A 15,201-nucleotide genomic window follows, 5' to 3' on the forward strand; every position below is an offset into this window, starting at 1 on the left:
AAGGCAAATAGGTGGTGGGAATAAAGATCTAGGGTCATAAAAACATTAAAAAAAAAGATCTAGAGTCATACTAGAAACAGTTTAGAACTAAGCTACCTTTCACTGCAAGGTTAGCAATAATATTCCTCTTATCTAGAAAAGCTACTGCTCACTTTTCATCATTTAGGGGAAAATAGGCAAAAGTTATTCATAGGGCAAGACTGCTGTAGCATCCATATTTTTACCAACGACATTAATATTTACACCTTCAGATTTGCTGAGTAAGAGACAGCCTGGAGCTGTCTTGAGTTGAGAGGTAAAATGGTTCTGAGAAAGGACAAAAGCACATGGCTTCTAAGATACCAATCTACTTGCTTCTGTGGAAAAAAAAAAAAACTGAAAGAAAATGCAAACATTTCATCTAGCTTTAGCACAGCCCACAGAATTCATATTTGGAGCTCTGATCATTAGCAGTGTAGCATCTAAAAACATTTGCAGTTCCAAGAAAGATAAGCAATTTCTAAAAGACCCCAAATGCTAAGGTCAAGGCAGCTGGCACTCTAATGGACAAAGAGGACAGGAACCCTTTCTCAAATCACAGGTATGCTGACTCTGGCTTTTGCAAGCTTGAAGGAGAAACCATCAGGTGTCAGAAACATCTCACTAAAGCACAGGTAAGAAGAGGAATATGCTATTGGCAACACAGGAACCACAGGAGAGAGAGAGGGTAACTCCAAATAGACTCTACTTTCTGGGTCTTTCATGGTCCTTCATCCTTTCTGAGAAGACATCCTTTCTCAACAAGAAAAGCTTCACTACTTACCTTGCTGGACCATTTGCGAGCTTCATCATGGAGCTGTCTGGCAGCCATCATCATTGGCTGGTTAATCACCTCCCCGGCCTTCTGCTCAGGGAACTCTTCATCCTTTTCCTCTGGTGGTGGAGGCCTAGGTGGAGGGACCTCACCTTCAGGCAGAGGTGGTTTGGGAGGAGCAAGCTCATCTGTTAGCTAAAAAAGAGAAAACAAGTTGTAAGTAAAGTCCTAAAACTACTCCCCCTGGAATTCTTTCCTTTCTTCTAAAAAGCATCCCTAGAAAATCCACCCACATTCACTCCATGTAAGACCACCCACACTGAGCCACAAGGACCACCTGCTTCAATCTCAACAGAAGGAGGTTTCTCTACAAAAAGCTAGCAGTGGCCGGGTGCAGTGGCTCACGCCTATAATCCCAGCACTTTGGGAGGCCAAGGCAGGTGGATCACCTGAGGTCAGGAATTCGAGACCAGGCTGGCCAACATGGCGAAACCCTATCTCTACTAAAAACACAAAAATTAGCCGGGCATGGTGGCATGTGCCTATAATCCCAACTACTTGAGAAGCTGAGGCAGGAGAATCACTTGAACCCGGGAGGCAGAGGTTGCCATGAGCTGAGATCATGCCACTGCACTCCAGCCTGGGCGACAGAGCAAGACTCCGTCTCAAAACAAGAAAAAAAGAAAAAAAAAAAAAAGGCTTGCAGCTACTGTTTTGGTTGCATCCCAGGGAAGTATACACAGTGCTACCAGATGAAGGAGTCTCAAAAAATCCCTACAGATGATGTAAGTTGTGGTCTTGGTTCTACCAAAAAGCAGCTACATAGGCAAGTAACTTCTCCCCTTGGCCTGAGGTTCCTCATCTGTCACTGAGGGGTAGTTAGACCAAATGACCTCTAAGATCCAGATTCTAAATGGCATAACTCTGTTGCTCACATAAGAAGCCATTCCCAGGAATAGCCCTCTCTCCCAACTCTAAACACTCACCAAGCGCCCAGCTGGGAAGAATCTAAGACGCGTTGAAGACTGGGAAACACTGTTCCTTAGCTGTGTGTGCAATGACCCAATTTTGTACTCAACCAACTTAGAAACTTAACATCTTTTACTGACATTAAATATGGGAAAGTAAATCAGATTATTGCCTTGATAAGTTATTTACAAAGTCAAGGTATTTCTAATACTGTTAGTTGGAATAAGTGTCTAGAAATAATCACTATTTCTGTTTCTGGAATTTGTATCTGCAACATACTGCCTAGCTAGCTTCTTCCTACACCATGTAAAAATATATTCACAGTACTTGCGGGGGGTAGTGGGGAAGGTATCTAAAGATCTTAAATTATAGTTGGGGAAAAAAATTTTTAAAGCATGTATCTTGTTACTTAAAAAAAAGTCAAATAAAGGAAAGAACCAACGCAAGATTTCAACCACCTCGGTTCTACCATTATCAACTAAGAACACACCAAATCTCCTTACTCCAAGCTGTGCAGATTATTTTACCACAATGCACTACCTCATCACTCATCACATCCACACTTACCAAAGCCAGCTCCTCTGCTCCAGCCGCTCCCCATCACAGCAAGCCACTACCACACACACCAGTACTACACACACACACACACACACACACACAACCCATGCATATAAGCACTAGGTTATAACTCCACTGGATTTAGGAATGAAAATCAAGATCTGCCTCCCGCTAAGCTTCAAATGAAAGCTAAACGAAGCCACCTAGTGATGGAGGCTCTAAAACACAATCTACCTCTCTCTTGCTGCAGTCTCAACACCTTCCTGCTCAATTCTCTGCATCTCTGAATTTACTTACTCGGAGTTGTTCAAGGTCTGGTGGAGGCGGCGGGAAGTCAGGCTCCTGAGGTTGGAAGGCTTCTCTGACCTTGGCCACAGCTCCCAGGATCCGATATCCTGAGTCCAGGAAGCTCTTTTGCAGTCCTAAACACAAGACATCCTCACTTTCAGCTGGGTCAGTGCCCCAAAGCACTATCTGTGCAGCAGAAGAACTGGTTCCATGAACAAAAGCTGGATGTGAAGCTGCCAGTAAATATCACGGGCAGTGATTGAAGAAGGGGGAGGCAGGACAAGGCAGATGCCCTGAGGCCTGCAGAGCATTGGAAGCATCAGAAACCAGCTGTTCTTTTAGTGTTCAGGGTGCCTTCTTGGCTGTACAACTAAAAAGTACCCAGGAGATCCCTGGGCATGAACACTTTGGGCTCAGGTGGCATCCATCACCTCTCTTATGATGAGGCAGTCAAGAGATAAGCCTGCCCAACTCAGAACATGGGAGATGTCAGTTTCAGATTGGACATACATTCCCTGAAGTACTTCTCACCTTTCTGTCTACTCCTTTGCTGTCCTTGGCATTCAGTATGTTAACCCTTATGCTGAGCTGTGCTACTCTGTCCAGTTGCCTGGAATTCAGGAATCTACTCTACTATTAGAAACTCCAATTAGGAAACCAAGCATGTCCTTAGTGATAATGGGTTTTGGATATTAGAAAGATTCTGCCTGAACCAGAGATGGACAGGGGAGCCCCTCCTTCCTACTCTCTTGCATTGACTGCATTCTACTCATAGACAAGACTGAAAACATCAGATGTTCAAAACAGGAAGGAATTCAGATGATTTCAACCAAAGGAGCGGCTCCAATTATGATCTGCCATGGTAGTACCAAAAATATGATCAAAATTCACCTAAAGAAAACCCAGATTTTCTTTAGGCCTACGAGAACCACAGATCAACTTAAGCCCTCCAGATTTGATAGAAATTGAGAATGCTTTACAGAGAAAAAAAAGCATTTTAAGAAAAGCCCAAGAGAAGTTAACACCAGTTACATAAACTACATGAATGGTAAATTGGTTATCATGCATGTTTTGAAAATTTTCCAAAATAACGACTGAACAAGGCAAGGAGCTATTTAGCCAGACCATATTAAGAAAGCAGAGGCTGGATGCCTGTAATCCCAGCACTTTGGGAGGCCAAGGCAGGTGGATCACCTGAGGTCTGGAGTTTGAGACCAGCCTGGCCAACATGGTGAAACTCTGTCTCTACTAAAACTACAAAAATTAGCTGGGTGTGGTGGTGGGAGCCTGTAATCCCAGCTACTCGGGAGGCTGGGGGAGGAGAATCACTTGAATCCAGGCGGGGGCGGAGGTTGCAGTGAGCCGAGATTGTGCCATTGTACTCCAGCCTGGGCAACAAGAGCAAAACTCCGTCTCAAAAAAAAAAAAAAGCGCAGAGGCTGGGCACAGTGGCTCACGCCTGTAATCCCAGCACTTTGACAGGCCAAGGCGGGTGGATCACCTGAGGTCAGGAGTTCAAGACCAGCCTGGCCAACATGGCAAAACCCTGTCTACTAAAAACACAAAAATTAGCCGGGCATGGTGGCACACACCTATAATCCCAGCTACTCGGGAGGCTGAGGTAGGAGAATCGCTAGAACCCAGAAGGTGGAGGTTTCAGTGAGCTGAGATCATGCCACTGCCCTCTGGCCTGGTTGAGAGTCTCAAAAAAAAAAGAAAGCACAGAGAAGTTGGTCCAGAAAAACTAACATACAACAAGCCTGCCAATAACTGCAGAGATTTGGATGGAAAAAGATTAATCTAGCATTCTCAAACTAAGTGTCTACAGTTTTTGCCCCCAGACTTTGTATGTGGTGGTTGTGGGGTACATATTCCCTCACGACCTTTCCTGAGTTAACCTCTCAGCAGAGGTGAGCCATAGTGCCATGCATTGCTTACCAGGGTCAGAAATGTTTCCAGCCACAGCTTTTGCATCCATCACCATCGGGGAGATGGTTTTGCTCAATTCATCAGAGGCAGCTTTCACAGCCTCACGGAACTTGGGATCCTCGGAATTCTCCACCTCCCTCTTAGCCACCAGCAGGATCCGGTTGGCCCGACGAGCAATGCTGGTTGCCCCAGCAACCAGCATCTGAGGCTGAATGTTGGCCATAGCTACCTTGCACTTGTCCAGGTCTTTTTTAATTGCTTCTTCTGAAGCATCCAACAGAGATTTGGTATCAATGGCTTCGTCCACCAGCCCTGTGAGGAAAACAGAAATGGAATTTAGTTTCAATTTAGAAGAATAGAAACTCCAAAACACTGTTATCCACTCAAGTTTCTCATGAGAAAGTATAACATCCAGAATTCTCTTCTTCAGCTCAAACTCTTCCTACATAATCAAAAGCTTCCAGGTAAACACTACAGTTAAAAAAAAAAAGTGAGGACATAGCCCAAAAGCCCATCTGGATTTGCAGCATTTATACCAACCGTGGTTGCCAGCCTTCTTGTATCCACCCCAGACAACCAGAAATGCAACATCGGGAGGAAACAAGGAATACGTCTGAAACCATCACTGCATCACCACCACGTTATCTGTGAATAATATTTTCTCTCTGCCCGTCTCACTCCCCAGCCATCTGTTGCTTGTTGGCAGCTTGTAGTCCTCAAGATGAGCCATGCGGAGGATTCCAATAACCCTAACAGCCTGTTTCTTATTCCTGTTACCTCTCTTCAGACACCTCAGGAGTTCCACTTTCATCTCAGGCTGCCATGGACCCCAGTCACAGCAGGTTCTGCAGGGACAGCAAAAAGCCTACATTCCTCATTCCTTCTTTCCTATCTCTCCCTTTACAGAGAATGAAGACGATTCAGAGGTGCCACTTCAATTGCACAGACACAGGTTTGCTGATGGTTGGTTTCTCCTTTTTAAAAAAACTACGTAGTTGATAAGTTGGAGGAAACTCTGAGACAAGTTGTATTAAATAGTAGCTATTGTGGTTCCTTGAAATGTGAACCCACTGAAAATGACAGGGACACTTACTGTATCCACAAACACCGCCTCCCAGCCTCTGAAACCAAACTCGGGCTCAGACTGGGCAAAGACACTATTCAAAGAGAAGATAGGAGTGGTGACAATAAACATCACGCCAGGAGGGCAGCATTAAAATAAAAGAGACTCAAAGAGTCTCTCTTCTGACAAAGTTGCAAGGCTTGAATGAGAAGCCGCCACTGCTCAGCAGCCTTAATCAGGGCCAAGTACACTGCTGAGCACATGACCGGCCCTTTATCCAATTACAGCTGAGTAACAGAACCAGTCCTGCTCCAATTTCTCAGAACTCATTCTTCATGGATTAGACAACAAGAATTGTATAGAAAACTCTACCTGTCATTTTTTCAACATTATCGATCCACTGGTTCTTCATGGTCTCAAAATGTTCATAAGCAGCTTGATTTCCAGGGTTCCTAAGTAAGATACGAGCAGCCGAGACCACCTGACAAAGACAAAACACCTTTAAACACCAGAGCACCCTTGCTCTCCAAATACAAACCTTCAGCCAAGCTTTCTCCTCTTTACTACAGATGGCACTATAAAGCCAGAAAGTGGCAAGTCTCTTTCCAGGCTGAACACATGAGGTTTGGTCTCAGCAGCTCCCCAGAATGGGCCCTTCACAGGAAGGTTTTACCATCACAGCCTGATTTTAAGAAGGTAATAAAGTGACAAAGTAAATGAGTGTCCACTTGATACTTCAGAAGAACGTACACAAAACTGGCATATGTTTAAACACTTGATGTCAACTCTTCCATCTTAAAAATCACCATTAAGAAGGATACCGAAAAGTACTCAAAACTGATTTATGAATAATATGAAGAAAAAATCCTCACAACAACCCCATGAGACAGGACAGTTAATATCTCTACTTTAGAGATGCAAAAACCAAGTCTCAGAAAATTTAAGTGACTTGCTCAAGAGGTCCTGTCCAGTCAGTTACAGCATTTGGGGAAAAAAGGATTAACATTTGCTACGTATCTGGTAAGATACAAGCTGTACATGCATATTCTTAATCCAAGTAGAGTCCATTAGGAAGGAGTTAGCTCCATTTTACAGATGAGAGACTAAGCATCAAGAGCACAGAGGACTCGGCCGGGCGCAGTGGCTCATACCCATAATCCCAGCACTTTGGGAGACCGAGGCGGGTGGATCACTTGAGGTCAGGAGTTTGAGACCAGCCTGGCCAACATGGTGAAACGCCATCTCTAATAAAAATACAAAAAATTAGCTGGGTATGGTGGTGGATGCCTGTAATCTTAGCTACTGGGGAGGCTGAGGCAAGAGAATTGCTTGAACCCCAGAGGCAGAGGTTGCAGTGAGCCAAGATCATGCCACTGCACTCCAGCCTGGGCAACAGAGCAAGACCCCGTCTCGGGGAAAAAAAAAAATCACAGAGGTCTCAAGTCCAAATCTGTCTCCAGAGTCCTCATTTTTTCTATAATTGGTGTTATAAGCCTAGATTCCTGTTTCTCTTTTTTAGGAATCTCAGTTTCATATTGAAATTGTATTTTATGCTCCATGTTTTATGGGAGCTTTTAAAGAGTGTTAGACATGTTTGTAGCTTATGAAAAATTGTGTAAAAGTTGGACAAGTTAAAAAGTTGGACAAGAGGATCTAATTTATTAACACACCACATAGGCAAAAGTTTAATGATTAAGAGATATGCTTATTTCCCCCATATCTCCTCACAAGTTCACACATAAGCCAGTATCACAAATTTGTAAAGCCTAGCATAGTTCCGAATGTATCATAGGCACTCAATAAATGTCTGAATAAATAAATGAAAAAATAATGAATTTTCTATAATTTGAATAGAAGAAAAATTACACAAATATCACACTAAATAATGCTGAGCTAATATTTTTAAGAAAACCTATCACATAGTAGACTTTTAATAACTGTCCAATTTGTTTTTTTTTTCCCAATCTTCTTTTGCTCCCAAACTTACTAGCCATGCCTTGTTACACAATAAGTAGAAAAAAGAAAGTTATAGAAACAGCTCAATTAAAAAAAAAAAAAAAAAAAAACTCTCACAAAGATGTGCAGAAAAGATATAAACTCCAAAATCAAAACAAAGTAGCCTCTTAAGATTATCCAAGCTGGCCGCAGTAGCTCATGCCTGTAATCTCAGCACTTTGGGAGGCCAAGGTGGGCGGATCACAAGGTCAGGAGTTCGAGACCAGCCTGGCCAACATGGAGAAACCCTGTCTCTACTAAAAATACAAAAATTAGCCGGGCACGGTGGCGGGTGCCTGTAATCCCAGCTACTCAGGAGGCAGAGTCAGGAGAACCACTTGAACCCAGGAAGTGGAGGCTGCAGTGAGCTGAGATTACGCCATTGCACTCCAGCCTGGGTAACAAGAGCGAAACTCTGTCTCTCAAAAAAAAAAAAAGATTATCCAAATATTTTCCTAGTTATGTGTGTATGTGGCAAGGGGATTGCTTTACTAATTTTTTCTACTTTCAAAACTAATAAATAGTCCTTGTAAAAAAAATTCAAACGTTATGAAAATGTATAAAGACAGTGACAGGGTCTTGCTCTGTCACCCCAGGCTGGAGTGCAGTGGGGCAATCAAAGCTTACTGCAGCCTCAACCTTCTGGGCTCAAATAATCCTCCCACCTCAGCCTCACAAATAGCTGTGTTCACAGGCATGCGCCACCACACCCAGCTAATTTTTTTTTTTTTTGGTGGAGTCGGGGTCTCACTGTATTGCCCAGGCTGGTCTCAAACTCCCGGGCTCAAGCAGTGCTCCCGCCTCACCCTCCCAAAGTGCCGGAATTATAGGTGTGAGCTACCGTGCTGGCCTGTATATGTTTTTTTATGCCATCTTACAGTAAGTATTCAAAAATGTATAGGAACTGTTCTGAAATTAACTTTCTTTACTGAACAGTGTATGAGGAGTGAGCAAAACCCAACCTGGGGTGTGAGTTCTCGGGCCGTCTTCACTGAGGCCTGAATGCCTTCCACTGTTGATTTATTAGCAGTACCAACCGCAGCCGCCTTCTCGGCCGTAGCACCAAGCTTTCCTGAATGGTTTTCAAAGTTAGCTGCCCTCTCATCAAATACCTTGAGGAAAAAACAGACATTAACAACATTTATTTCAATAAAATGGGTCAGGCAGCCTAAGAAAAAGTTTCATCCTTTAAGAAGGGCAGCAACTGCTCAAAGACTTTAGAGATGACATCAAACCCTAGTTAATAAAACAACAGTCAAACTCCAAATCCTGGCCTTGATGGATCTCCTCAGACGTTTAGCCATCACCATCATGTGCAAATGCACACAAACACACTCACACACACACGCACATAACCTTCATTTCCAGTTCAACCAGTGCTTACCAGGTACAAGCAGGAGCATTATATACTCTGCAGTAATTTGCTGAATGTGAAGACTAAACAACCCCCATTCTCAAAAGCTTATCTTCTAGTTTGAAGAAGACAGTCAAACCCACTCCAGACTCTACTGTAGGTAGCTGGGTATGTTAAAAGCCCAGAACATCCACACAGTCCTAAATTGAGCTCCAGCCTCCCCAGAGCAGCATCCTTCATGTATCCCATTACCATCAATGTTGTAAAAACTCTGCCCTTGACCTCCAAGGGAAAAATGATAGCTGGTGCTCACACTCAGGCCTCAGGGCAAGGATGATTGACTTTTATTAACCCCAAATGCAAAACCATCTACTTAGTTGTTCATTCAGCTCTCAAATTTTAAAAAAGTTAATGTTTCCTTTAACAGGGATACTGTGCAAGGTTGCATACTGTGAAGGGGACTATTTAACTTAAAGTAGCAAGAGATCTTTGGTCATTTGTTAGAATAGATTCTTGCAAATCTATTCTATTCTTATCTTCAAACTAGAAGATAAGCTTTTGAGAATGGGGGTTATTTAGTCTTTACTTTCAGTTAATTACTTACTGCATTATTAGAACTGATGCTTCCCAACAGCACTGGGTCAGGTTTATACACTACACGAACATGTCTGGAGCTGCCTAGTGGAATGCATCCTCTTTTTTGTCAACTTCTGCCTAACTTAGAGACCAGTTCTGGCTCTAGACCATCTCTAAAGGTCTCTTGGTTCAATAGCAAGTTCCAATATCATTGCCAGTGTTCTGTGTCTATCTTCTCAAGTCTCTTCCCCACGCCAGCCTCTTGTTTGGATTTAACTACTTGGGTTCCTGCCATTTAATGCCGAGAATCTCTGCCTAAAATCCCTGATCTCCTAGCCTTCTTCCCGTGGCCTCAGTTCTTTTACCCTAGCTGGTCTCCCACACTCTGGATCTCCTGGGCTTTTACCTACCTAATATCCTTGGTTGACCATCTCAATGCCAGACCATGACTGCTGCTCCTTCTGATTTAACTACTTAACTTGCTTTTCTCGTCACTCAACCAAAATTTACTGAGCACCTACTATGTGCCAGACCCTGAGACAGGTACTGAGGATACAAAAATGAGTAAGACACAATATCCTCATCTCAAGGAACTCAGCCCAGTGAGAAAAAAGCACTCGAAAACAGATTTACAATACAGTGTGCTATGTACAATAATAGAGCTAAGCACTGATGTTATAGGAGCAAAAGAAAAAGCACTTAACCTCTGTAGGAAGCAAAGGATAATAGGATGAAGGATAAATAGTAATTCACCAAAAAAGAAGGGGAAGATAATTACACAGAAAAAACAAAGACGTGGAAAAGACAGACTGTGCAGGAAACCACAAGCAACTAGGTATAGCTAGGGCCAGAAATGAAAGGGAGGGGTTTGTAGGAAACAGGTATGGGAAGTGTCAGAGCTAGATCACAGAGCTCTGGCCTTATCCTCTGTGAAAGTACAGGCCCCACTGAAGGGTTTAAGCGGGAGAATGTCAGAGTCAGGTTGTATTTTTATTTGATTGATGGCCTAGTGAAAGAGTCAAAGAAGACCAGTTAGAGCTATGCAGTCATAGCTCTAGGGGGACTAGGAGACTAGGAAAATAATTAGATCTATGGCAATATGAACAGAAAATGGATGTGAGATTAAATGAGCGTGACTTAGTTGTTTATTTGTATGAACAGGTGCGGGGAAGGGAAAAGTCAATGACAACTCACAAATTTCTGAGAGAGAACGGAAGGACAACATATGCTGAGGTAACTAGGAAGGCTGTAGGTGGAGAGGCCCACCTAGATGTATCTACTAGCCTGAAAGAGAAGTCTGGAATGAAAAAATAGCAAATCATCTCAGCCTAGGGGAACGATCAGCTGAACTGCCTAGTAACTCAGGTTACAGAAAGAAAACTGGGGTAATCAGCACATAATAACAAAAACCTCCACCTACCAGTTCTACACTGTCTTGGGTACCTGACCCAAACCCCTTCTCGTTCGCTGCCAATACTATAAAGGCTGGAAAACCAAATACTTGCTTTCCTAAACTCCTTTGTAGCTAGGGTGGCCATGAGATAGAGTTCAAGCCAATGAGGCATAGCAAAGCTCTCGTGGACAATTTCTAGGAAAGCCTCTATTTTCACTCTGTCAGCACCAACAATGTGGCAGGCACTGTTCCAAGAAGGGGGAATAAGGCAATGACAGAATAAAGTCCCTCCCTGCATGGAGCTTTCATGGTAGTGGGAGGGAGACAGACAAACCAAAAATGAAAAATGGGTAAATACATTAAATGTTCATAAATGCTAAGTAAAAAAGTAGGATATGGAGATGAAGAAATCCATGGGGATAGTAGTTGGGGTGGGGTTGTTATCTTAGTGGTCACCCGAAAGTGACATTTCAGTAGAAAGCTGAAGAAAGACAGTAACTAATAGATATAGTTATCTGGAGAAGACTGGACAAATGAGTGCAAAGGCCACAAGATTAGAACATATAAACACACACTAGGAATACAATTCAAGGAGGTACATACAGATGTAGCATGAGGGGGAAGAGTGGTACCACACGAGAGCAAAGAAATGAATGGGGACCAGATCCAGTGGTGTGCTAAAGCCACCTGTACCGACTCATGCCAGCTCACAGGAGCGAAACATGTCCATCTCTTCCCAACTCAGGTTTCAGTGAGTTCATGTTAAAACAGCCACCGTGGGAGTATTTACATAATGGAAATCAACAAACATTACAAATCAAGGTTTTTTGTTTTCCTGGAGAGTTGGCTTACCAGCACATCGCTGGCAATTCTCTTCATTGTTAGCACTCTGGTTTTACTCTGGGATAGCGGGGAGTCGCTGGAAGGGTCTGAGTATAAGAATGACATCGATTGATTTAAAAAGATCATCCTGACTCGAAAGGCATAGTTGTGACTGGAGTACCCCTATTCATTTCTTCCTGCCTTTAACATGATGCCATCTCACACCCTGAGAAAATGACCTAGAAAATCATAGAAATGCCAGCTTTCATGATATTTAGCTGCTGAACCAATGCCAAAGCCACCTACTTCCATGTTTCTTGGTTTGTGATGAAAACAAACCTGGTTGTTTTCATCTCTGATGGTCACGTCTTCTATTGCTTGCAACTAAAGATATTCCTCACTGATATACGTGGAGACTAAAAGTAGAGGTGGTAGGGCTTTCCCTGTTCTGCTCTTCCACCCTTCATCTAGTTTCCCAACCACTGATCCACTGATCCTGATGTCCACTGTAATCACATTTCACCTTTACATATACCTATAGCACAGGCCAACAGAAAAATGGAAGACCTCAGATACCCACCTCTTCCCTATTAGGCGCATCAGGAGGTGCCGTGGCTGCCACTGCCAACAGCTTGATGGGAGTTGTGGTATCACTGAAAACATCTGACACTTCCTGAGTCATAGCCTCCTGCATCCGAGCTTTTAGGTCCTTAAAAACATTGTTTACGTATGAAAATGTCCAGATATATCCTCAAAGCATATCTACTAATGCCCTTTACTTCACTGACATTCATTCATCTATTCAGTCTTTCATTCAATAAATATTTATTTGTTAACTGTGTACAAAGCACTGAGCTAGCACAGAACAGGTGTAATTTATGAATCCTGCCCTGTAAGACATTAGTGGTGTAGTAGAAATGAGACATGACCCACATGTCCCTAGAGATTGTTCCACTCAATCAAGGAACCCTACTTGCTTTCTTGGTGGCCTCCATGAAATGATACTGAGAATCATAAGGTTGAGCCCAAAGAAGGTCCAGAGATGGGCTAGAGTTCCACACCATTGCCAGTGCTGGTGGGGCCTGATAATGATCACAGTAACTGTAAGGATTGTTTGGTGGATGTAATGCCAAATTTCTAAGCAATTCATTGTCTTAAGAGGAAAGAAATCAAGAATGGGAATTTTTTAATCCAGGTTCTTTCAATTAAGTTTTCTAGAAAAACTCAATAACAAATACCTGTATCAATTTCTCAACATGGGTCTAAATAAGAGTATTCTTAGAAGCCACGAACAAGCCCTTTTTCATAGTCATCCCATTTAATCCAATTTAAGTTTTCTGGATTTATACAAAGAAGTCTCCATCACCCTCATTGTTTCGCAAGGTGGGCGGCATAAACTAGCTGGTGATACCTGAGATAATTTTAGGTGTTACATGGGCAAATGTTTTTATTTTAATAATTATGTGTTTCTTTTAAAGGATAATAGAAAAAATACAACTAGCTTATCAAATCCAAGATTTCAGGATTACAAAGTTTTCTTTCACTTATTTATTTATTTATTAACTTGAAACGGAGTCTCGCTCTGTCACCCAGGCTGGAGTACAGTGACGTGATCTTCAACCTCCGCCTCCCAGGTTCAGGTGATTCTCCCACCTCAGCCTCCCAAGTAGCTGGGATTACAGGCATGTACCACCATGCCCGGCCCACAGAGTTTTCTCTTAAATAAATTTAAGTTTTAAAAAGAAGTCCATTTAAAAAAAAAAAAAAGAAGTCCATTTTAAGAAAAATATTGGCTAAATAAAAGTACAGATGATATGTGAATAGAGCAAAAATCACGAAAGGGCTCTTGACTGAGTGGAATTTGGAAAACACAAATTTAGTTGCTACTATATACCAGCAAGCTTTTTCCTAATAAGCTCTAGATTTCCTTATATCTTTGGTCACACTCTTTTCATTTTCCCTAGACCCCAGAAATTATGTATTTTTCAAAACTCTCTCTTCCTTCCCTCATCTTTCAATAACAGGAAGCATAAAAAGTAAAATGATACGTGCTCCTGACTTCTACCTTTAAGGAGTCTTGGAGCTGAGATGCAAGTGCTCGCGCCTGAGGACTCTCCCCTTCCCCTCTGGCAGCCAGGTCAGCCAGCTGGGCTGTCAGCTGGTCCACTCGGTCACACTTGGCGAGAAGATCTTGCCGATAAGGCCCCATCATAACATTAGCCAGACGATGCCCTTCGGCCACAAGCCCCCTGATGGCAGCCTGACCTGGACCAAGAGAAAAACAATGAAGCTTACAAGACTCAGAGGAGACAATTGCAATGTCATTCTGTGGTGTGGTGCGGTGTGGCGTCTCGCTCTAGCACCCAGGCTGGAGTGCAGTGGCACAACAACAGCTCACTGCAGCCTTGACCTCCCGGCTCAAGCAATCCCTCCCACCACAGCCTCTCGAGTAGCTGGAACTACAAGTGTGCACCACCAGACCTGGCTAATTGGTTTTTTTAGAGAGACGGGGTCTCACTATGTTGCCCAGGCTGGTCTCAAACCCCTGAGCTCAGGCGATCCACCCGCCTCGGCCTCCCAAAGTGCTGGGATTACAGGGATGAGCTACCACACCCAGCCAGTTCTTTTTTTTTAACGCTTTATTTTTATTTCGCTATCTTTTAAAATCATGATCTAAAATCTATGTAATATTTTATCATATTAACAATAATTATTTCACAAGTCGGTTATTATTAAACATTTATGCTGTATACATATATTCCTGTATGCAACTTCTTAGAAAGATCTCTAATTATTTCTTAGAAAAAAAACCCTTAATTTCCTGAGTCAATGGGTATGAACTTTGTTTAAAGTTCTTGACATCTAATACCAAATTTAGAAAGTTTGTACTAATTTATTTCTCCAGTAAATTATACATGTGCCCAATTCTCCAACTCCTCACAACACTGGGTATAACTAACTTAGAATTTTGTTCTTTTTTCTTTTGTTTTGTTTTGTTTCATTTTTAAAGAGACGTGGCCTCTCTCTGTCACTGAGGTTAGAATGCAGTGGTGTGATCATAGCTCACTACGGCCTGGAACTCCTGGTCTCAAGCGATCCTCCCACCTCAGCCTCCCAAGTAGCTGGAAAGGTGTGACTACAGGTGAGCATCACTATGCCCAGCCAATTCTTTACTCTTTTATTTTTGTACAGAGAGGGTCTTGCTATGTTGCTTGGCTGGTCTCAAACTCCTGGGCGCAAGTGATCCTCCCACCTTAGCCTCCCAAAGCACTGGGATTACAAACATGAGCCACCATGCCTGGCCCGCTTCTTGATTACATCACAGGAATTTTACTGGCTGCATTTGGAAATGGAATCACAGTTACTTGTCAGCAGCTAAAGAACCCTTACCTAATTACAGATGTTACAGGACCCCTATCAACAACTTGCTTATTTGCACTGAGACCAATTTAATGAGGGTT

General features: G+C 42.8%; 1 protein-coding gene across 2 annotated transcripts in view; it reads right to left on the minus strand.

The window, feature by feature from the left end:
• VCL (vinculin) overlaps positions 1-15,201 on the minus strand; it is a 121,501-nt gene that overhangs the window by 10,197 nt on the left and 96,103 nt on the right. For both annotated transcript variants that reach the window (XM_024254069.3, XM_024254070.3), the window contains exons 12-18: positions 13,806-14,005; positions 12,321-12,449; positions 8,558-8,707; positions 5,973-6,081; positions 4,547-4,849; positions 2,618-2,742; positions 803-988 (exon numbers count right to left, since the gene is read on the minus strand). In XM_024254069.3, coding sequence (XP_024109837.1) covers positions 803-988; positions 2,618-2,742; positions 4,547-4,849; positions 5,973-6,081; positions 8,558-8,707; positions 12,321-12,449; positions 13,806-14,005 — 1,202 coding nt within the window. The remainder of the gene's footprint in view (positions 1-802; positions 989-2,617; positions 2,743-4,546; positions 4,850-5,972; positions 6,082-8,557; positions 8,708-12,320; positions 12,450-13,805; positions 14,006-15,201) is intronic.

The sequence above is a fragment of the Pongo abelii genome, chromosome 8, assembly GCF_028885655.2.
Source record: "Pongo abelii isolate AG06213 chromosome 8, NHGRI_mPonAbe1-v2.0_pri, whole genome shotgun sequence".
NCBI classification, from domain to species: domain Eukaryota; kingdom Metazoa; phylum Chordata; class Mammalia; order Primates; family Hominidae; genus Pongo; species Pongo abelii.